This window comes from Palaemon carinicauda, chromosome 3 (assembly GCF_036898095.1).
Source record: "Palaemon carinicauda isolate YSFRI2023 chromosome 3, ASM3689809v2, whole genome shotgun sequence".
NCBI classification, from domain to species: Eukaryota; Metazoa; Arthropoda; class Malacostraca; order Decapoda; family Palaemonidae; genus Palaemon; species Palaemon carinicauda.
This window is the reverse complement of record NC_090727.1, coordinates 122,520,856-122,548,483: the sequence shown is the minus strand read 5'-3', so window position 1 is coordinate 122,548,483 and position 27,628 is coordinate 122,520,856. Positions and strand designations below refer to the sequence as shown.

At 49.1% G+C, this 27,628-nt stretch overlaps 1 protein-coding gene across 1 annotated transcript in view; it reads left to right on the top strand.

Moving 5' to 3' along the window:
• The window catches only part of LOC137638460 (uncharacterized), a 265,349-nt gene that overhangs the window by 63,901 nt on the left and 173,820 nt on the right, over positions 1 to 27,628 (top strand). The window contains exon 3 of the mRNA XM_068370531.1: positions 23,967 to 24,202. Coding sequence (XP_068226632.1) covers positions 23,967 to 24,202 — 236 coding nt within the window. The remainder of the gene's footprint in view (positions 1 to 23,966; positions 24,203 to 27,628) is intronic.

The window sequence follows — 27,628 nt, the reverse complement described above, 5'->3', positions numbered from 1 at the left end:
ACTTGTTTGGTTTCTTTCAAGAGACCGTCGAGTAGTAGCATAGACCAATTTAATGTCGGCCAATCCCGGTCCTCGAGAGATGGTGTTGCTTCCCCTAGCGAAGCAGCCCCACCTCTCCCCCCGGGTAAGGCCTTGTCACTAACTTCCTTATTACAGGTTTGGTCGTCCTTGGGGTTCTCGGGTTCGCCCTCCAAGGACACATTATTAAGCAAATCCTCCGCAAGGGTGCTAGTGTGCAGCCGTTGTCGTCGTTGACTTCGGAGATAGATCCTCTTGTGCTCGTTGACGTTGTGGTGTCAGAGGTGTCTTCTGTGGCTTCTGCCGACACCTCTGCCCCTCCAGACTCTCCAGCGGTTACTGCCGACTTAGTTTCCTTGTTCCTGATGATCTTCCGAGGGGGAAACTAAGTCCAACGTCTGTCTCCTGCGAGTGTTTCTCCCCCTTGGGGGAGTTCACTCATAGAGACTGCTCTTCGGAGGACTGCTGCAGCGTATGGTCAGCTTGCTGATCCAACAGCCCCTAAAGGGCGTCTTTGTCGAAAAGCTCGCCCTCTACTTCGCCTTAGAGGTCTCCCTTCACCATCGGTGAAAAGGCACCCCTTCGGCTCTTCTGCTTCATCGTCGCAGCCTTCACCTGTAGAGGAGCCTCCACTGCAGTCATCTTCTGGCCCTCGACCTTCGACTGTACTTGGACCTGCTACTAGTCCTCCGACTTCGGTCCTGGACCTCTCTGCAGATCGTTCGCGATCTCCGTCGGTGGATGCTCACCCTTCCAAAGGGCACATCCCAGTTCTTGATCAACCATCCATCAGACCTGCCGACCTTCCATCACCGTTCCTGTTCCCGGTAGAGCCTCTTGAGGCCCTACCGAAGTGCTCAACTGCGTGCCACTGCCCTTCAGCTCACCAACTTTCTGCAGGGCAACGGCGCTCACCAGCACCTTGTCATCACCAGCCTGCTCGTCAGTGCTCATCTGCGCTTCGGCGCGCCCCTTCACTTGCTCGCCCTCGGCGCCCATCAGAGCGCCAACAATCTTCAGTGCTACCTCGCTCACTGAATCTGCGCACACTTGTGCAACTTTGGTCTCCTGCTCGCCATCCTAGACGGTAGGTATAACCTGCGCACCAGTGCTCTCCTACGCGTCAGCACTCTCCTTCGCTCCATGCGCCCACACGCCCACGGTCTCCTACGTGCCAGCGTGCCCACGATCTCCTACGCGCCAGCACGCCCATGATCTCCTATGCGCCAGCGCGTCCACGATCTCCTACGCGCCAGCGCTCTCCTACACGCTAGTGCTCTCCTGCGCACCAGCACACTCCTGTACACCCTGCGCCTACACGCCCACGATCTTCTACGCGCCAGTGCTCTCCTACGTGCCAGCGCTATCCTACGCGCCAACGCTCTCCTACGCGCCAGCGCTCTCCTACGCGCCAGCGCTCTCCTACGTGCCAGCACTCACCTATGCGCCAGCACTCTCCTGCGCGCCAGCACTCTCCCGCGCGCCAACACTCGCCTGCACGTCATCGAGCCGCTACGCGCCAATATTCTCCTGTGCGCCAGCGCTCTCCTACGTGCCATCACTCTCCTGCATGCATGCGCCATCACTCGCCTACGCTGGCCGCTCGTCAGAGCAGCCTATAGCTCCAGACTCCCGACACGGAACCATGGCTTCCTCCAACCCATTGAAGAGGAAAAGTGGAGTTCCCGACGCGGTCACTTCCTCGAGGGTGAAACTGACTCCGGTCAGGCTTCCAGGGCTAGTTCTTCTAGTATCTCCCCAGGGATACTCTTCCACCTTACCTTTATCAAGGGAGTCGCGTGAGGAAAGGTCCTCCTCCAATCCACCGTCGGAGGAAACCTCCCTTCACGCTGAGAGTTCCCCACCCTCAGAGATCAGGAAGGACACAACATCTAGGCCTTCGATGTTGGAGTCTTACCTCCATCCTCGGAAGAAGTCCAAAGACTCCAAGGCCCTGCCAAAGTCCTCAACCATGACTACAAAGACGGAGACAGCCAGCCACTCGAGGGATGTTTGCGACGGAAGATGGAGACTTCGCTGCAAGTCTGACGTCAGAAGGGGAGCAAGAAGAGTCAGAACATGCATTCTGTCAGGTCTTGACTCTTATTATGGTTCTCCACGGGTTCTCCGACCCAGAGATACCCCCTCGGGAGGGAAAGAACACGGTCTCAAACCGTGTCTTTGGCACCCAGAAACCTTCAAAGACTAGTGCAGCCCTGCCCAGGTCTCAAGGGTTGAAGGGTGCCAGGGCTAAGATCGCCCTACTGCTCTCCGAGTTTGCCTCCTCCAACCATTCACGCTCTACCAACAAGCTCCTCCCACCTCCTCGTGTACAACAGAGGAGGTATTTTGAGATCCTGGGGGAGCTCAGTCCAGCTCTTCCTCTTTAACACTCTCTGGAAGAGCTAACTAAGGGGATCTCTCTTGAGAGACTCTCCAGCTGGCAGGTCTCTTTCTCGGCAGCCGAAATCCTTAACCAGGAAAAGGTCACAAAGTATGCTATGCAGGCTACTTCGTAGCTGGATATTTGGTTAGGGACCTTGGGAATCCTGGTACGAACCGAGGATTTCCCCAAGGAACGTACAAGGAAGGCAATGGAGACTTTCCTTCTCTCTGGCATTCGCACGATAGAGTTTCTTGCCCACCAAGTTTCGAACTTGTGGGCGAACACCATCTTGAAACGTCGAGATACAGTGTCTGATAGATTCCACCATCAAGTCCCCAACGTCGAGATAAATAGGCTCAGACATTCCTCTCTAGAGGGAGCCCATCTTTTTGAGCCTAAGGACGTGGAACATGCTGAGAGATAGAGGAAGTCCCATCAGGACTCCCTCCTCCATAGGGTTTTGACATCCAAGCCTTATAAACCTCCAGCTCCAAAGCAGTCCCGTCCAACCAAGACCACAACAACGAAGACAGCAGCGAAGACAGTGGTGTCTAATAAGCCCTTTCCTGTCAAGGACAGGTAAGACAAGAAGTCTTCCAGGGTAGGGAAAAATCCTAGAGAGAGCAGCCGAGGCCACAAACGCTAGGATAGGCACTTCCCCTGCTTGTTCACCAGTGGGGAGATGCTTACAAAGTTGCTCGGATAGGTGGAAGCAACTCGGGGCCGATCCTTGGACAATCTCTGTGATTCGTCTAGGATATCGCATCCCGTTCATAACATCTCTCCCTCCCCTGACCAGGAATCCAGTGTCAATAGATTCCTTTGCCATGGGATCAGCAAAGGGGCAGGCCCTTTGGGCAGAAGTCCAGACCCTGTTGAAGAAGGGGGCTCTCCAAGAAGTTCTTGATGGGTCCCCTGGCTTCTTCAGTTGACTCTTTCTTGTAAGAAAGGCGTCTGTAGGATGGAGACCAATCATCGACCTCTCAGCCCTGAACAAGTTTGTCAAACAAACTCCGTTAAGCATGGAGAAGGCAGACACGGTCAGACTACGCACCAGCACTCTCCTGTGCGCCCACGGTCTCCTACGCGCCAGCTCTCTCCTGCGTGCCCACGATCTCCGACGCGCCAGCGCTCTCCTACGCGCCAGCGCTCTCCTACGCGCCAGCGCTCTCCTGTGCGCCAGCACTCTCCTGCGCGCCAGCACTCTCCTGCACGCCCTGCGCCTATGTGCCCACGATCTCCTACCTTGGATGGTCACCAAGATCACCATCTCAGCATGGATTTGCAAGGTCATAGACCATGCATTGAATCCAGACCCTCCTCCTTCACGTCACCCCAGAGCTCATGATGTGGGGCATAGCTACATTCCTGGCATTCAAGAGAAACTTCTTAGTGACGAAGGTTCTTCAGGCTGGGTTGTGAAAACGTCCTCAGGACTTCATGTGTACACTGGACCTAAAGGACGCGTACTTCCAGATCCCAGTCCATCCGTCTTCAAGGAAGTACTTAAGATTCAGCCTAGATAAGGTGCTGTGCTTCGGTCTTTCACAGCACCTCAAGTTTTCACCAGAGTGTTTGCCCTAGTTTCATCTTGGGCACACAGGATTGGCATCCGTCTCCTCCGCTATCTGGACGACTGGCTAATCCTAGCAGACTTGGTGTCAACCCTTCTTCAACACCGAGACAAACTTCTGAGACTTTGCCAAGATCTGGGGATCATGGTAAATCTCGAGAAGTCATTCCTGCTTCCTACACAGAGACTGGTATACCTAGGCATGATTATAGGCACCAATCTCCACAAAGCCTTCCCATCAGACGACAGGATAACAAGGCTGAGGAAGGTCGCAAGACCTTTTCTCAGAGGAGAAGAACCTCCAGCCCAGACGTGGTTAAAGTCTCTTCGGTTACCTTTCATCACTGGCCCGTCTAGTTCCCAATGGTCACCTCAGGATGATATCCCTCCAGCGGCGACTCAACTCCCGGTGGAATCAGACTCTCGATTCTCCAGACATCCGGATCTCCATGGGATCAGCGGAATTGACGGACCTCGAGTGGTGGGTGGCAAACGAGAATCTACGAAAGGGAGTGGATCTTCTCGTCCTCCCCCCGGATTTGATGCTGTTCTCAGATGCTTCAAAAAAAAAAGGGGGGTCCCACATGCTGCACCACACGACCTCAGGCCTCTAGTCAGAGTCAGAAGAGTAGCTGCACATAAATCTTCAGAGATGAAGGCAGTCCTTCTGGCCCTTCAACAGTTCCAACAGTTCCTGGCAAGCCACTCAGTGGTGGTGATGAGCGACAACACCACAGTAGTGGCTTACATCAACAAGCAAGGAGGTACTTTTTCGCAGCACCTATCCCATCTAGCAGTAGAGATACTGAGATGAGGCAAGATCCACACGATACCACTATCGGCACGCTTCATTCCCGGCAAAAGGAATGTGCTCGCCAACAACTTGAACAGAGCATCTCAGATAGTGAGTACTGAGTGGTCTTTGGATCATCTAGTAGCCAACAAAGTCTTGACACTGTGGGGTTCTCCAACAGTGGACCTCTTTGCGAAGGCCCTGAACTTCAGGTTCCCGTTGTATTGTTCCCCAGTCCCAGACCCCAAGGCTCTTTGGCAAGATGCATTCCAACAATGGTGGGAGAACATCGACGTTTACGCCTTTTCCCGTTCTGTCAATGACCCTCATAACTCCACTATGGCATCACGCAGAATGGTTTCTGGACCTTCTGCAACTCCTAACGGAGACCCCAAGGGAACTCCCTCCACGACACGATCTACTCAAACAGCCACGTACCAATATATTCCACAAAGCCGTAGCTTCGCTGCGACTTCACGCCTGGAGACTATCCAGCACCTCCTCTCTCAGAGAGGATTTTCGCAACAAATTGCGGTCAGGATGTTTGGATACCTGCGGAAATCATCAGCAGCAGTCTACCACACAAAGTGGAAAGTCTTCTGTGGTTGGTGTCATGGAAGGGGTATCTCTCCTCTCGATGCCACTATTCCAGCAATAGCGGAGTTCCTCGTGTATTTGTGTGAAGAAATGCGCCTGTCAGTTTCGGCAGTAAAAGGCTATCGCTAGCCTTAAGCCTCTCCTTTAGACTGAAAGGAATGGACATTTCTTCATCGTTAAAACTTTCCTTACTCTCACGGAGTTATGAACTTACCTGTCCTCAGTCTGAAGTGAGACCTCCCCCATGGAACTTGGTTCGAGCTCTCAGGTCTCTTAAGAGACCTCCCTATGAACCATTACGCCAGGCAACAGATCGCCACCTAACTTGGAAGACGGTGTTCCTGCTAGCTTTGGCTTTGGCCAAACGAGTCAGTAAACTTCATGGTCTCTCATACGACATCGCCCATTCAAGGGGTGGGGAGAGGTAACGTTCAGCTTCGTCTATGAGTTTATTGATAAGACTCAGAACCCGGGAGTAGCGGATCCACAATTTGATGCCTTCCGGATTTCGAGTCTTCGTTCTGTAACAGATGACCCTGATCATCTGTTACTCTGCCCAGTGAGGAGTTTGAGGCTGTATCTTAAGAGAACACCCGCAGCCTGTCTTCGTGTGCCTTCACTCTTCGTTAGCACAGGAAGGACCAAGAGGATGGTCACCAAGAACACCATCTCAGCATGGATTCGCAAGGTCATAGACCATGCATTGAAACCAGACCCTCCTCCTTCATGTCGCCCCAGAGCACATGATGTGGGGGCATAGCTACGTCCCTGGCATTCAAGAGAAACTTCTCAGTGACGCAGGTTCTTCAGGCTGTGGTGTGGAAACGTCAAACTACATTCACATCCCACTACCTGCAAAACGTGACCCACAGGAGACTCGATCGATACGTTCTCAATCGGTCCTGCGGTGTCTGCACAACAGCTGGTTTAATACTTCAAGCTCTTTATTGGACAAGTAGCAGAAGGTTGAGGGCACTGTTACCCAGTTTTAGTCTGTGTGAATGAAAAGGTTTGACTGGCTGTTATTCTTTTCTTCATCCTCCCCTCTCTTGGGGAAAGCAGCATCCTGGGTTCTCTGCACAAGCTGACCTCAAACCACTGCAGGTAAACCATGCTCCTTTGTGTACCTAGTATTAAAACTAATACTGTTTCGTCCCCATACCCTAGCGAGGTGGTATTGAGAAAGTCCTGGTTACAACAGTTTTTCCTTCTAAAGACTCGGAATAACTTTACCTGGACGGTCACACTTCTATATATCTCAACACACAGCTAGTGTAGGCTGCGGACCTTGCGTAGCAAGGTTTTAGCGAGGTGCAGGGACTCCTTATTTTTTGAGTACTGACATACTCAGATAAGGAGTTCGCGGGTAAAGCCAAAAAGCCAGATTGGCAGGGACGTCCACCCTTCCTAATGGGTGAGTTACCCCTAATAAATAGCATGGTTTTTATTCCAGTTACAGAACAAATGACAAATTCGTAGATAATTTGTATTTTTCCTAACAATACAAACCTTAGCTATTTATACAAACTTGCCTGCCAGCTCTATCCCCCTTGAAGTCCTACCTCCAAGCAAAGTGAGCTAAATCACAGGTGTGTGAGTGGGAGCGGTAGCAAGCTACCCCTCCTTAACCCCCGCTAACTAGCGGTGTGGGTAATTAACCCTTGCTAAACTTTAATGGCTCGTCATTTCAGCTTCGCCCAAAGTAATACCCCTAAAAAATAGCTAAGGTTTATATCGTTAGGAAAAATACAAATTATCTACGAATTTGTTATGCTTTCACCACAAATTTCATTATAAATATTACCTAAAAACCATGTCCTTAACTTTACTTTGTTACGTAACTGGAATACAAACCTACACGGTTTATTTAGGTATATCAGTTTCGGTGAAACTGAAATGAAGAGGCATTAAAATTTAGCGAGGGTCAACTACTCATACCGATAGTTAGGGGGGGGGGGGTTGTTTAGCTTCCTACCGCTCCCACTCATACACCATTGATTTAGCTCACTTTGCTTTTGGCTCGAAAGTTGTACGGTCGTTGTCGTTCCTCATCCTTCGCTGTTATTATTGGACTGCCATTAATTCTTTTGGGCTTTCTCTCTGTGTTAGTGTATGTGTGTTGACTTCTGTGACTATGTGTACCTGCCATGGACTCGATGGCCGGCCCTGCGGAACCTTCATTTCGGCCATGGAAACCGATCGCTACACCCTTTGTTCCGCCTGCAGAGGTCAATGGTGTGATAGTAATAATCAGTGTAATGATTGTCGGGAGTGGTCTGCCTCCCAGTGGTAGAGGTTTGGGCGACGACGAAAGAACAAGTCTAAGCAGGTTATTTCTCCTTCGAAAGTTCCTTCGAAGGGGAAAAAACCCAAGTCCTCTTCTGTCTCCCGACCTTCCTCCGAAGCTCTTACTCGTTCGGCCTCTTCCGAGAGACCGTCGAGTAGCCTTAACCTTTTTATTTGTTGCCAACCCCGATCCTCGAGAGATGGTGTTGCTTTCCCTAGCAAAGCGGCCCCACCTCTACTCTGTGTGAGGCGTTATCTATGTCTTCTGTTTTTGCAAGTATGGTCATCCTTGGGGCTTCCGGGTCCTCCCTCCAAGGACTCCTTGCTGCAGCTCATTTTCCGGGGTGGAAGTGTGTAGCCGTCGTCGTCGTTGACTTCGGAGGTAGATCCTCTTACGCTCGTTGATGTTGTGGTGTTAGAGGTGTCTTCTGTGGCTTCTGCTGACACCTCTGCCCCTCCAGACTCTCCAGCTATTGCTGCCGACCTAGTTTCTCCCGTTCCTGATCATCCTTTGAGGGGGAAACTTAGTCCTACGTCTGTCTCTCCTAAGAGTGTTTCTCCCCTTCGGTGGACTTTTCTCATAGAGACTTCTCTTCGGAGGACTTCTGCTGCTCATGGTCAGCTTGCTGAACCAACGGCCTTTAGAGGGCATCTCCGTCGCAGAGCTCGCCCTCTGCTTCACCGTAGAGGTCGTCCTATACCTTCGGTGAAAAGGCACCTCTTCGGCTCTTCAGCCTCGTCATTGCAGCCGTCCCCCACAGAGGAGTCTCCTCTTCAAATGTCTCCTGGCCCTCAACCTTCGCCCGTTCCTGGACCTTCTCCCGTCAAGGCTTCTGCTAGTCCTCGGACTTCAGTCCTGGACTCTTCTGTTGATCATTCACAATCTCCATCGATGGATGTTCGCCCTTCCAAGGGCACATCTCGTTTCCTGCTCTTCCTACTAAGTGATCTGCCGACGTGCCATCACCGTTCCTGTCTCCGTTAAAGCCTCCTGAGGCCCTACCGAAGCGGGCAGCTGCGTGCCAACGCTCTCCAGCTCGCCAGCACCCTGCAGTGCACCAGCGCTCTACAACGCTTCAGCGTTCGCTACACCAACTGCCTTCACCTGCTGGTCCTCGGCGCCTTTCAATGCCCCAGCGATTTCCCAATCGCCGGCGCTCACCAGCGCAAATTCGCAGTTCTAGGGAGCAACTTTTGCCAGCTCACCAGCCAACCTATACTCGCTAGCGCGACTGCGCTCTCCAGCCTAAGCTTGTCAGCGCTCCCCAGCGCAACAGCGCTCACCGAAACTTCAGTGCGCTTCTTCTCAACTTTGGTCTCCAGCTTGCCAACGCTCTCCCAAGTTACAGCACAGCACTGCGCGCCAGTGCTCTCCTGTGCATTCCAAGGGGACGCGCAACACCCTGCGCATTGTCTTACTGCGCACCAACACTCTCCTGCGTTTACCAGCCAACCTATGCTGGCCAGTGCAACTGCGCTCTCCAGCGCTCACCGAAACCTCAGCGCACTCTTGCGCAACTAAGGTTTCTGGCTCGCCAATGCTCTCCCAAGCTACAGCACTCTCCTTAGCACAAGCGCTAGTGCTTTCCTGCACGCCAGTGCTCCACTGCTCATCTGCGTTCTCGAGTGCCGAAGCTTCCTCAGAAACATCTGGCTCGCCGGCCCCCTCCAGCGCTCACCTGCACATCTACGTTCTCCTGTAGCTGCTCTCCAGCAACCTCCTGTGCACCAGCGCTCTCCTTCGCATTCTAAGGGGACTGCGCAACACCCTGCGCAGCCTCTTACTGCGCTCCTGCGCCCTACTGTGCATCCTAGAGAGACTGTGCAACATTCTGCACAGTGCCTTAGTGCGCTCCAACACTCTCCGGTGCGCCAGCGCTCTCCTGCGCATTCGTGCAGTGATCAGGAACAGGTTTTCCAGGCAAAGGAACATCACATTGACAGGTCACCATCGTCTCGTTCCACTCCCCGCAAACGCCTTTCAGCGAGACTTCCCGGGAAAGGGGAACGGGCCTCTACAGAAGGACCCAGAATCCCGAAACTGCCTTCCTCTATGGCGGACCCACATACAACTTCTCGTAGGGAACCTTCGGTCCCTTTCCCTTCAGGGTATCTGTCTGACAGTGCGTCAGTCAGTCAGCAGCCATGGTTCAGTGCTATGGTTAGGGCATTAGTACAAGCCTTCAAATCTGCTCTGTCTGGCCACTCTTTTGAGCATCTTATAGCTCAGCAGACCTTCTGCAAGGAACCATGGCTTCTTCTTCTCCCCTGAAGAGAAAGAGAGGAGTCTCAGACACGGTCACTTCCCCGAGTGTAAAGCTGACTCCGGTTAGACCTTCAAGGCCCGTTCCTCCTGCATCTTCCACCGGTTACTCTCCTACCTCACATCTGCCGAGGGAGTTGCGTAAGGAAAGGACTTCCTCCCTTCCACCTTTGGAAGAAGCCTCCCCTCACGCGGAGAGTTCTCCACCACCAGTGGAAATCAGGAGGAACACGACATCTCGGCCTTCGATGCTGGAGTCCTACTTCCTTCCCCGGAAGGAATCCAAGGACTCCAAGACTCTTCCGAAGTCCTCTTCTAGGATTTCTAAGTCTACAGAGATAGCTAATCACTCGAGAGATGTCCGCGACCCACCCTGAGAAGAGCTCTCGGAGATGGAAGAAGGAGACTTCGCTGCAAGTCCATTGTTGGAAGGAGAGCAAAAAGAGTCAGAACATGTATTCTGCCAGGTTCTGACTCTCATAAGGGTTCTCAATGGGTTTACCGACTCAGAGATACCCCCACGAGAGAGCAAATACATGGTCTTAGACCGTGTCTTTGGCACCCAGAAACCCTCAAAGACCAGTGCAGCTTTACTCTGGTCTCAGGGGCTGATGGGTGCCAGGACTATGATTGCCCTACAGCTCTCCGAACATGCCTCCTCCCAATGTTCCGGCTCTACCAACAAGCTTCTCCTACCTCCTCGTGTCCAACAGAGGATGTATTTTGAGATTTCGGATGAGCCTCATCCAGCTCTTTATCTCCATCACTCCTTGGAAGACCTCACCAAGGTAGCCTCTCTAGAGAGACTCTCCAACCGACAGGTTTCTTTCTCGGTAACCAATATCCTTAACCAGGAGGAGGTCACGAAGTGCTCCATGCAGCCTACTTCGTGGCTTGATATGTGGTCATAGGCATTGGAAATCCTGGTATGGATTGAGGATTTCTCCAAGGAACATACCAGGAAAGCAATGGAGACTTTCCTGCTCTCAGGCACTCGCATGATCGAGTTTATCGCCCACCAAGTTTCGAACTTGTGGGCGAATACCATCCTGAAACGTTGGGACGCGGTGTCAGAGATTCACCAACACGTCCCAAATGCTGAGATCGCTAGGCTTGGATATTTTTTCTGTAGAGGGAGCTCATCTATTCGAACTTAAGGACGTGGAACATGCTGCTGAGAGATGGAGGAAGTCCCATCAGGACTGCCTCCTCCATAGGGCTTTGACATCCAAGCCCTAAAAACCACCAGTTCTTCAGCAGTCTCGTCCTGCCAAGACCACGATGAACAAGACAGCAGCGAAGACCACGGTGTCTAAGAAGCCCTTTCTTGCCACGGATAGGAAAGGCACTAAGTCCTCCAGGGGAGGAAAATAACCTAAAGGGAATGGCCAAGGCAAACACTAGGATAAGCACTCCCCCTGCTTGTCCACCAGGAGGGGGATGCCTATAAGGTTGCTTGGACAGGTTGAATCAACTTGGGCCCGAACCCTGGACTATCTCTGTGATTTGTCTAGGGTATCGCGCCCTGTTCTTAACATCTCTACCTCCCCTGACCAGGAATCCAGTATCAATAGACTCCTTTGCCATGGGATCAACAAAGGAGCTGGCCCTTCAGGCAGAAGTCCAGACCCTGTTGAAGAAGGGCGCTCTCCAGGAGGTCCTCGACGGGTCCCCAGGCTTCTTCAGTTGACTCTGTCCTGTGAAAAGGCATCTGGAGACCAGTCATCAACCTCTCAGCTCTGAACAAGTTTGTCAAACAAACTCTGTTCAGCATGGAGATGGCAGACACGGTCAAACTAGCGGTAAGACCACAGGACTTCATGTACACACTGGACCTAAAGGACACTTCCAGATCCCAATCCATCCGTCTTCAAGGAAGTACTTGAGATTCAGTGTAGACAACATGAAATACCAGTTGTTCCGTAACTGAAATACAAACCACGCTATTTACATGGGGTATTTACTTCGGCGTAGCTGAATGACGACCCATAAGAATTTTAACAAGGGTTTACTACCCCGCCGCTAGTTAGCGGATTGTAGGGAGGAGTAGCTAGCTACCCCCCCTCACACACACTGGTGAATGCTTCACTTTACTTTTGGCTCGGGCGGAGAACAGACCTGTCTGCTCTCTCCCTCGCTTTGACTGCCATATTTAATCTGTTTTTGCTTTTTCTTTTCCAGTGTGTTTGAAGTTGGCCTCTACTGACTATGCGTACATGCCCTGGACTTCCCGGCTGCCCTTGTGGGACCTTTATGTCGGCGGTCGACACCGATCCCCACACCTTGTGTCCTCACTGTAGGGGCTAACGGTGTGATATCGGTAATGTATTTATCGAATGTAGGGAGTAGTCTACCTCCCAGTGGGAGGGGTTTGCCCGGTGCCGGATGAAAAAGTCTAAAAGGGATCTTTCTCCTTCAGTGGCTTCTTTGAAGAGAGAAAATTCCAAGACTTCTTCTTCCGTAGCCCTTTCCTCCTCCGAAGCTCCCCCTCGAGCTGTCTCTTCCGAGAGGCCGGCGAGTGGTAGCGTAGACCGTACTGCTGTTGACCGATCCCGGGGTGCGGGAGAGGTAGTTGCCTCCCATAGTGAGGCGGCTGCCTCTCCTCCGGGGTGCCCTTCCTCCCCCGAAGGAGGATATGAACATTGATTTACCTGTGAATAATCAGGATTTGTTGCAGCTTTGGGCTTCCTTGGGGCTGCAGGGTTCACCCTCCAGGGAAGCCCTGTTTGACATGATCAAACTTGGTGCAGCTGTCAAACAATCGCCAACTACAGCAGGGATAGATCCTCTGTCTGTTGTTGACGTTGTTGTGACGGAGGCATCTCGTGGGTCTAGTCAAACCCCCGTTCCTGTTGCTGAGGTAGCTGAAGGCTTAAATTGCCCCTCCGAACACCTTTCGAGGGAGGATCTAAGTCCTACGGTCTCTCCTGCCGGTGATTCTCCCCCACAGGGGAGTTCACTCACAGAGACTCCTCTTCGGAGGCCCTATGATGGTCAGCCTGCTGACCCCACGGCCTCTCGTGGGCGTATAAGGCGGAAGCCTTGTCCTCCCCTTCGCCGTAGAGGCCTTCCTTCCCCTCATAAGGGAGTTAGGAGGCGCCTCTTCGGCTCGTCGTCTCCACAGTTCTCTACGGAGGAGACGACTGGCTGTTCTCCGATCCTGCCAGCTACCACCTTAGACCTCTCTGACGTGGGTCACAAATCAGTGGCGGCTTCCTCCCCCCTGAAGAGGAAGAGAGGAGTCCCTTCCGTGGAAACACCTCCGAGGACTATTCTGTCTCCTCGCAGATCCTTGCGCAAGGCTCCTTCCCCCCCCCCAGACTTTCTCTCCCTCCCCTGCGGATGAGGATTACCCATCCTCAAGAGAGTCTGATGAGCCGGACCGTTCCCCCATCGCACCAATGGGGGAAACTCCGCCTCTCCCTGAGAAGTCTTCTCGTCCAGGGGTGGAAAAGAGCCTGCACCCATCGTTACTCGAGTCCTGTATCCCTCCCAGGAGGGAACCGAAGGACTCTAAGACGATCCCCAAGTCGTCAACAAGGATCAGACAGGAGCCAGCTAGACCTTCCGAGGATGTCCACGTGTCCCCTCAGGAAGAGCCACTGGGGACAGGAGACTTTGCTGCCAGTCCTTCAGGAGGAGAGCACCAAGAGTCAGAACACGCGTCCTGGCAAGTCCTGACCCTCGTGAGGAACCTCAACGGGATTCCAGACCCAGAGATTCCTCCTCGTGAGGGTAAGGACACGGTCTTGGACCGTGTCTACGGCACCCAGAAACCCTCTAGGGCCAGTGCAGCTCTGCCCTGGTCTCAGGGGATGAAGAGTGCCAGGGACAAGGGTTGAGGGCCAGCTCTCTGAGCTTGCCTCCTCCAGTAGATCCAGCGCCGGTAACAAGCTCCTCCCTCCTCCTCGAGTCCATCAGAGGAGGTACTTTGAGATCCTTGAGGAGTCTTGTTTGGGTCTTCCTATCCACCACTCCGTGGAAGAGCTCACCGGGGGAGTCCCTCTAGAGAGACTCTCCAGCCGGCACGTGTCCTACTCAGCTATTGAGATCCCAAGCCAGGAGAAGGTCGCTAAGTGTGCCATGCAGGCAACTTCGTGGCTTGACATCTGGCTGGGGCATCCTGGTGCTGTCTGAGGACCTCTCCAAAGAAAGCACCAAGAAGGCACTGGAGACTTTCTTGCTCTCAGGCACGCGGACCATCGAGTTTCTGGCCCACCAAGTCTCGAGCTTGTGGGCCAATACGATTCTCAAACGACGGGACGCAGTGGCTGAGAGATTCCACCAGAAGGTTCCTAGTTCGGATGTTAGCAAGCTTAGACACTCTTCCGTGCTCGGTAAGAGTTTGTTTGAGCCTAAGGACGTGGAGCTTACCGCTGAGATGTGGAGGAAGTCCAACCAGGATTCCCTCATTCATAGGGCCCTGACATCGAGGCCCTACAAACCTCCAGCGGCCCAACAGCCCTGTCCGGCTAAGGACACAAAGAAGACAACAGCAGCGAAGCCGAAGGTGTCTAAGCCCTTTCCTGCCAAGAGCAGAAGGAGCAAGAAGTCCTCCAGGGGAGGCAAGAACCTTAGAGGAAACGGCTGAGGCCGTAAACGCTAGGGTTGGCAGTCCCCCTGCATGTCCACCAGTGGGGGGATGCCTACAAAGTTGCGCGGCAAGGTGGCAGATACCTGGACGATTTCCGTAATCGCTCAGGGTTATCGCGTCCCGTTCACAGCTTCTCTACCTCCCCTGACAGTGAATTCAGTGTCGTTGAGCTCTCTTGCCACGGGATTGGCAAAAGGGCAAGCCCTTTGGGCAGAAGTCCAGACCATGTTGAAGAAGGACGCTCTCCAGGAGGTTGTAGACGGGTCCCCAGGCTTCTACAGTCGACTCCTTCTTGTAAGAAAGGCGTCTGGAGGCTGGAGACCAGTCATCGACCTCTCAACCCTGAACGGGTTTGTCAAACAGACTCCGTTCAGTATGGAGACGGCAGACGCGGTTAGACTTGCAGTGAGACCACAAGACTTCATGTGTACACTTGACCTGAAGGATGCGTACTTCCAGATCCCAGTCCATCCGTCTTCAAGGAAGTACCTAAGATTTTGCCTAGACAACAAGATCTACCAGTTCAAGGTGCTGTGTTTCGGTCTCTCCACAGCCCCTCAGGTGTTCACCAGAGTGTTCACCCTGATATCTTCGTGGGCTCCAGGATCGGCATCCGTCTCCTTCGTTATCTGGACGACTGGCTAATCCTAGCAGACTCGGAGGCAACCCTTCTTCACCACCGAGACAAGCTCCTCGAAGTTTGCCAGGATCTAGGGATCATGGTAAATCTCAAGAAGTCCTCTCTGCAGGCCTCTCAGAAACTGGTATATCTAGGCATGGTCATAGACACCAATCTCCACAAAACCTTCCCATCAGACGACAGGATAGCAAGGCTGAGGAAGGTCGCGAGGCCTTTCCTCAATCGAGAAGAACTCCCAGCCCAAACGTGGCTGCATCTCCTCGGCCACCTCTCCTCCCTGGCCCGTCTCGTTCCCAACGGTCGCCTCAGAATGAGATCTCTCCAGTGGCGACTCGAGTCGCGGTGGAATCAAGGTCACGATTCCCCGGACACTTTGGTCCCTGTGGGTCCTGCGGAACGGACGGACCTCCAGTGGTGGGTGGCATACGAGAACCTACGAAAGGGAGTGGATCCTCTCGTCCTTCCCCCGGATTTGATGTTCTCGGACGCATCAAAGAAAGGGTGGGGGGCCCATGTTCTGAACCACAGGACCTCAGGCCTGTGGTCAGAATCAGAACAGTACCTTCACGTAAACCTGCTAGAAATGAAGGCCGTGTTCCTAGCATTTCAGAAGTTCCACCAAGTCCTGGCGGGCCACTCTGTGGTGGTGATGAGCGACAACACCACAGTGGTGGCTTATATCAACAAGCAGGGAGGTACCTTTTCAGAACAGCTATCCCATCTTGCAGTAGAGATTCTGTGATTGTCTGAAGTCCACTCGATCACACTAGTGGCTCGCTTCATTCCAGGCAAAAGGAATGTGCTCGCCAACAATCTGAGCAGAGCGACGCAGATAGTGAGTACCGAGTGGTCTTTGTATCCTCAAGTAGCCAACAAAGTCCGGACTTTGTGGGGTTCCCCGACGGTGGATCTGTTCGCTACAGCGCTGAACTTCAAGCTCCCGCTGTACTGCTCCCCGATCCCAGACCCCAAGGCTCTGGCAGGATGCCTTCCAACAACGGTGGGACAACATCGATGTGTACGCCTTTCCCCCGTTCTGTCTGATAAGGAGGGTGCTCAACAAGACCAGAATATCGGTCAATCTTTCAATGACCCTGATAGCTCCGCTATGGCATCACGCAAAATGGTTCCCGGACCTTCTGCAACTCCTCACGGAGGTTCCGAGAGAACTCCCTTCACGTCACGAGCTACTCAAACAACCACACGCCAACATCTTCCACAAAGCCGTAGCTTCGCTTCGACTTCACGCCTGGAGACTATCCAGTATCTCCTCACGGAGAGAGGATTTTCGCAACAAGTTGCGAACAGGATGTCTGGTCACCTGCGCAAGTCATCCGCAGGGGTCTACCAGGTGAAGTGGCGAGTCTTCTGTGGTTGGTGTCGTGGAAGGGGTATCTCTCCCCTCGATGCCACTACTGCAGCAATAGTGGAGTTCCTCGTGTATTTGCGGGAGGAAATGCGCCTTTCAGTCTCAGCAGTGAAAGGCTATCGCTCAGCCTCAAGTCTTGCCTTCAGGCTTAAAGGAATGGACATTTCTTCCTCGCTGGAACTTTCCCTTCTCATACGGAGTTATGAACTTACCTGCCCTCAGTCTGAAGTAGACCTCCTCCATGGAACGTGGTTCGAGTTCTCAGGTCTCTGAAGAGACCTCCCTACGAACCATTACGCCAGGCTTCAGATTGCCACCTTACCTGGAAGATGGTTTTCCTGCTAGCATTGGCCTCGGCCAAGCGAATCAGTGAACTACATGGTCTCTCGTACGACATCGCCCATTCAAGGGGATGGGGGGAGGTAACGTTCAGCTTCGTCCCTGAGTTTGTTGCCAAGACTCAGAATCCGGGAGTGCCGGACCCTCGGTTCGACTCTTTCCAGGTTTCGAGTCTCCGTTCTGTAACAGATGACCCAGACCATCTCCTACTGTGCCCAGTGAGGAGTCTGAGGTTGTATCTTAAAAGAACAGCTGCAGTTCGTCCCCGGGTGCAAGCCCTGTTCGTGAGCACCGGGAAGACGAAGAGGAGGGTCACCAGGAATACTATCTCGGCCTGGATTCGCAAGGTAATACATCTGGCCTTGAATCCTGACCCTTCTTCGTCACGTCGCCCTAGAGCGCATGATGTCAGGGCCATAGCTACGTCCCTGGCCTTCAAGAAAAATTATTCAGTGACGCAGGTCCTTCAAACTGGGGTGTGGAAGCGTCAGACCACCTTCATGGCCCACTACCTGCAAGACGTGACACACATGAGGCTCGATACGTTCTCTATCGGCCCTGTGGTGGCTGCACAACAGCTGGTCTAACCTCAGGCTCCTTAACGGACAAGTAGCAGAAGGTTGAGGGCATTGTTACCCGGTTTCAGTCTGCGTGAATGAAAAGATCTGACTGGCCCTTATTCTTTTCTTCATCCTCTCCTCCCTTGGAGAAAGCAGCATCCTGGGTTCTCTGCATAGCTGACCTCGAACCACTGCAGGTAAACCATGCTCCCTTGTGTTCCTAGTATTAAGTGTAATACTGTCATGTCCCCATACCCTGACGAGGTGGTATTGGGAGAGTCCTAGCCTAGATTTCCATCTGAAGAACTCCAGGTCAACTTCCTAGGACGAGTCACTTCTCACCTTCACACACAGCTTATGTAGGCCGCAGCAGTTTCACAGCATGCTAGCGAGGAGCAGGGACTCCTTATTTCTTGAGTACTTACACACTCGAATATGGAGTCCCCGGGTAAGCCAAAGCCATATACTGGCAGGGACTTACCTCCTTACATAAGGGTTGAGTCACCCCCAGTAAATAGCGTGGTTTGTATTTCAGTTGCGGAACAAATGACAAATTCGTAGATAATTTGTATTTTTCCTAACTATACATACCTTAGCTATTTACACATATTTGCCCGCCAGCGCTGTCCCCCGGGATAAGTCCTACCTCTAAGCAAAGTGAAGCATTCACTGGTGTGTGTGTGGGAGGGGGGGGGGAGGAGCTAGCTACCCCTCCCTACCCCTCCCTACCCCCCCGCTAACTAGCGGCGGGGTAGTAAACCCTCGTTAAAATTCTTATGGCTCGTCATTCAGCTACGCCGAAGTAATTACCCCATGTAAATAGCTAAGGTTTGTATAGTTAGGAAAAATACAAATTATCTACGAATTTGTCATTTCAAGGCGCTGTGCTTCGGTCTTTCCACAGAACCACAAGTCTTCACCAGAGTGTTTGCCCTAGTGTCATCTTGGGCACACAGGATTGGGATCCGTCTCCTTCGTTATCTGGACGACTGGCTAATCCTAGCAGTCTTGGTGTCAACCATTCTTCAACATCGAGACAAACTTCTGAGGCTTTGTCGAGATTTTGGGGATCATGGTGAACCTTGAGAAGTCCTCCCTGCTTCCTACGTAGAGACTGGTATACCTGGGCATGATATTAGACACCAGTCTCCGGAAAGCCTTCCCATCAGACGACTTAATAGCAAAGCTGAGAAAGGGCACAAGACCCTTTTTCGGACGAGAACATCCAGTCGAGACATAATTATGTCTCCTCGGTCACCTTTCATTGCTGGCCCGTGTAGTTCCCAACGGTTGCTTCAGGATGAGATTTCTAGTGGCAACTCAAGTCCCGGTGGAATCAGGCTCTCGATTCCCTGGACATTCGGATCCCCATGGGATTAACAGAACAGACGGACCTCGAATGGTGAGTGGTAGACGAGAACCTACGAAAGGTAGTGGATCTTCTCACCCTCCCCCCAGATTTGATGCTGTTCTCAGACGCTTCAAAGAAAGGGCGCAAGGCCCACGTGCGCACCACACGACCTCAGGCCTCTGGTCAGAGTCAGAAGAGTACCTCCACATAAATCTCCTAGAGCTGAAGGCCGTCTTTCTGGCCCTTCAACAGTTCCTGGCGGGCCATTCAGTGGTGGTGATGAGCAACACCACCACAGTAGTGGCTTACATCAAAAGCAAGGAGGTAGTTTTTCACAGATACCACTATCAACACACTTTATTCCGGGCAATAGGTGTGATTCTTGACAGCAAATTTACTTTTGAGAAACACATTAGGTCTGTGTCTTCTTCAATTGCACAAAAAATTGGCTTATTGTGAAAGTCTTTCGAGAATTTCGATGATCAGTCTATTCTGAAGTGTTTTAATTCTTTCATTCTACCTTGTTTCGAGTATTGTTCTCCTGTCTGGTGTTCAGTTGCTGATTTTCATTTTGATTTGTTGGACAGAAACGTACGGTCTATTACATTTCTTATTCCTGCTCTAGATATTAATCTTTGGCACCGTCATTCAATTAGTTCATTATGCATGTTGCTCAAGATTTTTCATAATTCTGTCCATCCTTTACATTCAGATCTTCCTGGACAATTCCATCATGTTCGTAACACTAGGCAGGCAGTCAATTCTAATAGCCAGGTCTTCCCCATCATGAGGCTCAATACTACACAGTATTCAAGAAGTTTTATTCCAGCTGCGACCAAGTTGTGGAATGATCTTCCTAATCGGGTAGTCGAATCAGTAGAACTTCAAAAGTTCAAAGTTGCTGCAAATGTTATGTTGAACAGGGGGGTTTAAGTCTTTTTATAGTTTATATATGATATACAGTATCTGTTTTGATGTTACTGTTTGTAGAATGATTTATTGTTAATTTGTTCTCATCATTTATTTACTTCCTCATTTCCTTTCCTCACTGGGCTATTTTTCCCTGTTGGAGCCCTTGGGCCTATAGCATCTTGCTTTTCCAACTAGGGTTGTAGCTTGGCTAGTAATAATAATAATAATAATAATAGGAATGTGCTCACCAACAACCTGAGCAGAGCATCTCAGATAGTGAATACCTAGTGGTCTTTGGATAATTTAGTAGCCAACAAAGTCCTGACTTTGTGGGGTTCTCCGACAGTGGATTTCTTTGCAACGGCCCTGAACTTCAGGCTCCCGTTGTACTGCTCCCTAGTTCCAGACCCCAAGGCTCTCTGGCAAGATGCATTCCAACAACGGTGGGACAGCATCGACGTTTACCCCTTTCCCCCGTTCTGTCTGATGAAGAGGGGACTCAACAAAGCCAGAACATCAGTCAACCTCTCAGTGACCTTCATAGCTCCGCTATGGCATCATGCGAAATGGTTTCCAGACCTTCTGCAACTCCTGACGGAGTCTCCTAGAGAACTCCCTCCATGACACGATCTACTCAAACAGCCACATGCCAATATATTCCATAATATATTATCATCTTACAGTCAAGCCTTGTTATTCGCGAGTTGGGTTACAGACAGTCGCGTTAAGCGAATTTTCGCGAATAAATGCTACACTAGGGTGGGATAACTCCTAACCTAAAAAGTCACTGCCCCTTGCCATAAGCGGGTGCCCGAGCTGTTAATCAACACAGTAAATACTGCTTAATATTGTTTTAATTTGGTTTCTACAACAGTTTATAATCATATGTATAGTGCACAGTACATTTGCACTCATGTACACTACGAACTGGACACAGTAAGGTTACAGTACATTACTGTGCTAAGATAAAGTTTACCAAGTTATCATCATCCCCTTACTATTCTGTATAACAAAAGTTGTTCCTATCTAGTAATACTGTAATGTAACCTAATACTCACTGATACCATACGGTATATTACTGTAATATATGTACAGTAATATTACTACAGTACAGTTTAACTATACTTACTGTAAGTGTTCTGTGTTTTCGTTCAAGACTAAAAGCCTACGCCGCTACTTTAGAACGACAATGTTTGCCAGTTCCAACCAGCCATCGTTTGTCAGAATGTCATCAGTTTTCAGAGAGGAAGCAGTATCCAGGCACTCTTCTTCGCGAGCTTCTCATTGCTCGTCAGGGTCTCGGCATTTGCCCTCTCGCCGTTTGCCCACGCTTTGCAGAGGTTCATCCTCTCACTTTCCGGCCCGCGAGCGCCGAACATAGAACCTGGACTCCCTTCTTCAAAGGGCCTTGACATCTTGACCCTATAGAAAACCACCTCCTCAGAAGAAACAACAGCTGAAACCGCCGATGTTTAAATGATAGCAGCTACATCGGCTCCAGCCAAGGTGTCTAAGAAGCGCTTTCCTGCCAAGGAGCGGAAGGGCTCTAAGTCCTCATGTGGGGGGAAAAATTCTAGAGGAGGCAGCCGAGACTGCAATCACTACAGTGGGCAATCCCCCAACATGCCCACCGGTTGGGGGATGCCTGCATCGCTGCTCGCAGAGGTGGATGAAGCTCGGGACCGAGCCTCGGAAGGTGTCCGTGAGTCGTTCAGGGTATCGCGTCCTGTTCACTCAATCTCTCCCTCCACTGATCAAGGCTCCAGTTTCATCAAGCTCCTGTGTGAAAGGATCCGCAAAAGAACTTGGCCTCCGGGCCAAAGCCCAGACCATGTTGGAGAAAGGCGCTGTCCAAGAAGTTTTCGATGACTCTCCAGGCTTCTTTAGTCAACTCTTTCTTGTGAGAAAGGCAACTGGAGGCTGGAGACCAGTCTTCGACCTCCTGGCTCTGAACAAGTTTGTCAAACAAACTCCGTTCAGCATGGAGACGGCAGACACGGTCAGACAAGCGGTGAGACCACAGGACTTCATGTGTACACTGCACCTAAAGGACTCATACTTCCAGAGCCCAATCCATCCATCTTCAAGGAAGTATCTAAGGATCATCATAGACAACAAGAAATACTAGTTCAATGTGCTGTGCTTCGGTCTTCCCACGGCCCCTCAGGTCTTCGTGAGTGTTCGCCCAAGTGTCATCTTGGGCTCACAGGATCTGCATCCTTCTCCTACAATATCTGGAAGACTGGCAAATGCCTTTCAACTGTGGGAAATGCAAAGTCATGCACTTAAGTTATAGTAACCCACAATCAGACTACTCACTAGGTAATGAAATAAAAAGTGTGGACCAGGAGGAAGATCTCGTTATTATTATCAGCAAGGATTTGAAGTTCACCAAACAGAGCATAAAAGCTAAAAAGAAAGCAAAAAACCAATAGGTTACATAAAGAGACAATTCAAATTCAGAAACAAAGACACTGTACTACAGCTGTACACATCACTAGTAAGACCCAATCTAGAATATGGAGTCCAATTCTGGGCTTCAAGTATTCAAAAGGATATAGATAGACTGGAGGCAGTACAAGCTAAGGCCACCTAACTAGTTTCAACACTAAGGCAATTTGGATATAGGTGGAGGATGGAACATTTGAACTTATTTGATCTACAAACTTGACAACTGAGGGGACAGTTATTAGAGGCATTCAAAATTCTTAAAGGAAAAAAAAATATAGATTACAACAATCCATTTACACAGCACAAATCAGTCCAGAGGTCACGGATACAAATTGGAATTGAAAAGATACAACACCACTTAATGTGGCAATTTCTTTACATACGAAATAGCAAGTACTTGGATTAGACTTCCAGCGGATGTAGTAAACATTAACACGGTAAACAAGTTCAAGAATAAGTTTGACAAGATTATGACAACTCTAAATGCTTAAAATAAATCACTCTACCAAAGAGCAAATGGAGTCTTTGCGGATGGAATAAAAAGTTTTTGAGACATACAAAATCCTTGTAATTCTTGTAACTCTCTCTCTCTCTCTCTCTCTCTCTCTCTCTCTCTCTCTCTCTCTCTCTCTCTCTCTCTCTCTCTCTCTCTCTCTCTCTCTCTCCACCGGAGTCATGTTTGAGATTTTTGATAGCAATTATACTGTTGCATACTGTTGCTGGTATCTGGTTGTGTTTAAATAATTCCCCTTGGTTATTCTTGGGTTCAGTTGTTTTGTTTCTTCTCATTCCTCCAACTCTGCCCCTGGTAAAAGGGGAAATTTTTCCAGATTCTTCCTCCATTTTAGTGTGGTTAATTGGTCTAGATATATTATTCTAAGATAATGCATATTAATATTAAATTTTCCGAATAGAATTGATATTGATAATACTTACATGGGTCATTTAGCTAGTCCCACCCATCCTTCCCCACATCTGTTAGGTCACAAATGATTTTCAAAACAATGGTCAGCCGGTTCAGCTGGCAGTGTTGCCAATGGGTGGACAGTATTGTAGGTAGAAGGGTTGTCAATATTGTTAAAATTTGGGCAGTGTTTGGAGTTTCAAGACTAGTTAAATTATCCAGGTAAGTATTATTGATATTAATTTCATTATGAAAATGTAATTTTTCCTATATATACCAACTTCCAAGTCCTTTGAATTTTAAAGCTGCCCCAACAACCTTTCTCAGTTCTGAGCCTAGGGGCAAAAGTGATGAGTCTTTGATAGGTGGGGGAGAAGGGCTGCTTACCCGAGCACTCCAACTGCCGTTAATCACCTCATCAATGATTTCTACAGCTGGCCCAGCTCCGCTGAAGACATTCCCTATTTTAAAGGACTCAGGTTTGTATTACTAGGAAAAATACAAATTTTAAAATGTAATTTAGCATTAATGCATGGAGTTTGCCCACTTGAACTGGAGGATTTCTTTTTCCTCTGTGGAGTATCTGAAAGTTTGTAGACTTGCTTAAGACTAATGCATATTTTTTTATTTAGTTCTTGTTTATCAGGTGACAATTTCTATAGATTAACCATTTGCATCTTATCTAAGGAATAAATCATGCTTTTTTAGGGAATTTACAGTTCTATCTTTTTCTTAATGCAGTATTATAATGGTTTGTTTCTTGAGTGTGATGATTATTTGCCTTTGAAAATCAATATATGTTGTCTTGACGAGCTTGGGTTTATGAGGAAGTACTGTACTGTATGTTTGAAATAGGTTTCTATTCATATATGCCTAAATAGTTTTAAAAAATCTGTAAATATTATAACAATATTAATATTTTTTCTCTAGAACAAAGGGGACGAAGAGAATGGACTATATTCCATGGGATGAATATTTTATGGCTGTTGCATTTTTGACAGCAATGAGAAGTAAAGACCCTTGCTCTCAAGTTGGAGCTTGTATTGTTAACAAGGAGAAAAAAATTGTTGGTGTTGGATACAATGGTATGCCAACCGGCATTAGTGATGATGATTTACCATGGTGTAAAAACGCAGAAAACCCTCTTGAAACTAAACACATGTATGGTAAGGAAAACTTGACTTATGTTTTTGTTGTATAATAAAGATCCATGCTATTTAAATTATTATTGTTTGTGATCATGTTCTCAAGTTTAGTATTTGATTGTCAACAGCGTGGTCCAAAAGCTTTGAATCTAATATTGTCAGTATATCTTGTCCTTGTTTATAATTGTAAAGTTTAACCCCATAGCTGGTAGGTCATACAATAAATGTAACTCCCAAGCAGATGTTAAGCCCCCCCTTACCCTTAAAAGTAAACATACAGTATACAAATATGCTAATTGTTTCGTATCAGTCGGTTATTGTTTTCACAAAAACTAAAGGTTTGGTAAAGGATATGTATTAACCCCTGCCGCCGTTTATTTATTTGATTGTGAGCAACTTTATACCAAAACTTAAGTACTGATTTTACCCAAACTTGGTAGTCATGTTGGGTATGACCCAAGGAGAAATCTGTAACATTTTTGATAAAGTACTACATCAAGGCACAGTCCTACCTCTCTTCACGAAAAAATCTGCTTACAAAATTTTCACATTGCGAAACGAGATGCGAATATTTTTCTGACTCACATTGCGAAAAATGTTTCACGATAAGAAAGAGATTTGCCTGCCAGAGGGAGAATAAAATTGTCACCCATCCAAAAATTTGAAGAAAATGGATTGTTTACTCAATAGAAAATGTATCTCTCTATAGCAGGGGTAACTATAATAGTACAGTACATATGGTACTGTATATTTTGTATAAGTACAGTATTTTACATTGTGTATTGTATCATTTTCCATTTATTTGTGTATTGTATCATTTTCCATTTATTATTGCATTATGTTCTAATAACTACTTATTTTACATGTATTAACAGTTAGTTTAGGTATACTGAATGATTCAAATGTATTTGGCTTTGGTTATACTGTAGCTTTACTATAAAATTTAATGTGGTATTTTTATAAGGTGGAACAAATTAGGCAATTTACATGTAAGTTGTGACTTGTAACACAAAATTTTTACAAAACGTAAGCCACTCCAGAATGAACTAATTTCGTGTTGCGAGGCATTACTATACAAGTACAGTATGCAGTAGTACTTTGAAAATGATCGCAATTTGTTCCAACTTTATATACAAACCATTATGCTCTTTACAGTGGAGATGTAGTGTGGTGATAGCTGAAACTATCTGTTAAGACTAGCAGCGGGTGGAGCAGGGATAGACCAGCCACCTCTCACGCCCGTAGTAACAAACCGTCACTTTTTATTTCGGCTCAGTAGAGTACAGATGTCTTAACTCTCCCATAAAAACCTTAATCCAATATTAGAGAATGGCCTAAAAGCTAAACACTTTCCTTACTTTTTCTTTTACAGGCGTGTCTGCCTGTGGGGATCGAAACCATGCGGGTTTGTCTCAGCATTAAAAGGCGCTGTTGGATCACCTACAGGTCGGCTATGGATATCGATCCTCATGGTCTCTGTCCTGCGTGTAGAGGTCTTTTCCACGGAGGAGTCCCTTTGCCCTCCCAGTGGATGAGTTTTAGCAGGTGACAGAAGAAGAAAGTAAAGAGAGATTCTTCTCCTTTGGGTTCATCCTCAAAAGGGAAGAAACCTCGCCATCAGACTCCGTCTGCTCGACCTCACTATTCTAACTCTGCTCGATTAGCTTCCCCTGGGAGTCAGTTGAGTACGAATGGTGCCCATCTGACTCCAGGGCAACCTTGCGCTCTGGAAGCCTCCCTTGGGGTTCACAGGTTCTCCTTGTCATGAAAGGCTTCTCAAAGTCTTGCGGTTGGGTGCGCAGCAGAAGCATACAGCCTTCCCAGGCATTGATTTCCATCTTCCCCCTTGAGACTGTAGGTCTTCCACTGAAAGAGTCTCTTGCGTGCTTGACCGTCTCGATCTCAGCACCTGGTTGCCCCTACGTTCGTTCTGCCTTGGCATGTGGGCATGAGCAATTGCTGACAAGTACTCCTTTGAGTTACTTGTCGGGAGATCCCTCCAGGGTGAACCCTTGGACTAGCTTCGTCTACGTTCCAAGGTCAATTCACCATGTCGATCTTCTTCTGTCTGGGTTCAATCACCTTAGGGGGAAGCAAAGTCAGCTGTCCGGAGGTTCGCCTCCAGGTGTTGGTCAACTTCCCATTCTGAGGGAGAGAGTTACCCTCCACAGGCCACTGTTTGTCTGAGTGGTCCCCCCCCCCACGATGTCAATGAAGGGTATTGGATTTGTCCATGCCCTGCTCCAGCTTTTCGGAAATGGATGGGGATAGAATTAGGCTATTCGTTACAATCTCTCCTCCTCGCGGTTGTGTCCATAGGACACACCATAACGCTCGTCCCTTTGCAAGGCCAAACTCTCAAGAACTTGCGACTTTGGTTTCTACCTCTCGTGAGGTAGAACCTGCGAGCAGGAGAGTTTTTCTCAATGACACACTAGTGAGGGATTGTGCTAACCTCAGTTTAGTGGACAAGTCTTACATGCTGTTGCACTCCCAACCACCTAACGAGGTGGGCAGACGAGCTCTGCAGCTTGATAGGGGTGTGTGCTCTACCTCTACTATGTGTGTTTCTCACTTTTGGCAAGCAATGTTGACTACATGCACTCAGGTGGGCTCTACCTTACTAGTACGCCGAGTACACTCCGCGCAGTTGGCTGGGTAAGCACAAGAAGGCAACACTTTACCTGTGCATGCTGATGAGGGTGCGTGCGTTAGCTCGCTTTATCTGTCTTCACTTTGCCAGGACTCACCGCCCAATTTGTCTGCCTTCTGAAGTGAACAGCAAGCTTCCTTACAGGGTAAGGGGCTTTGCCTTTTCTTCTGATTGGTCGAGTAGTCACACTGACAGCGCTCGCATCCCTAGGAAAGCCAAGCCTAGGACGACATCCACTCATGCTATACTGTTCCTTGACACTCCACCAAAATCAAGGAAACACCCTCGTGGTGTTCATTCGGGAATATTACCATACTTGAAATACATGCCGTGGTATAGTCTCTTGCAAAAATATCGCTACCCATTTCAAAATGTTTTGGTATCTCTTATGAATAATAATGAAAAAGAAGTATCCAGCAACTTTTTGGGGGGGCCGATGAATCCACATTGAGTGTGTTATTCCACTCACTAGCTCTTCTCAAAGTCAGTCTCTCTCTCTGACCTCTCTCCCTCTCTCTTTCAAATGTAGAATAGGATAATTGAATAGGTAGATTAAACTTATTGTATTCCTAATCAGAATATTAAGAAAAAAATATAATGTCCTAAACGTTAAAGTCCCGCCTCTAATCTACATAAGTAATTGCCATCTCTCTCTCTCTCTCTCTCTCTCTCTCTCTCTCTCTATTACATGGGCCAACGAAATTCACACAATAGTTTTCAAGAAATGTAGGCCCACATAATTCCCACCATGATTTTGCATGCTTAGTTAAAGAATCTTATTCTTGATGTTAATA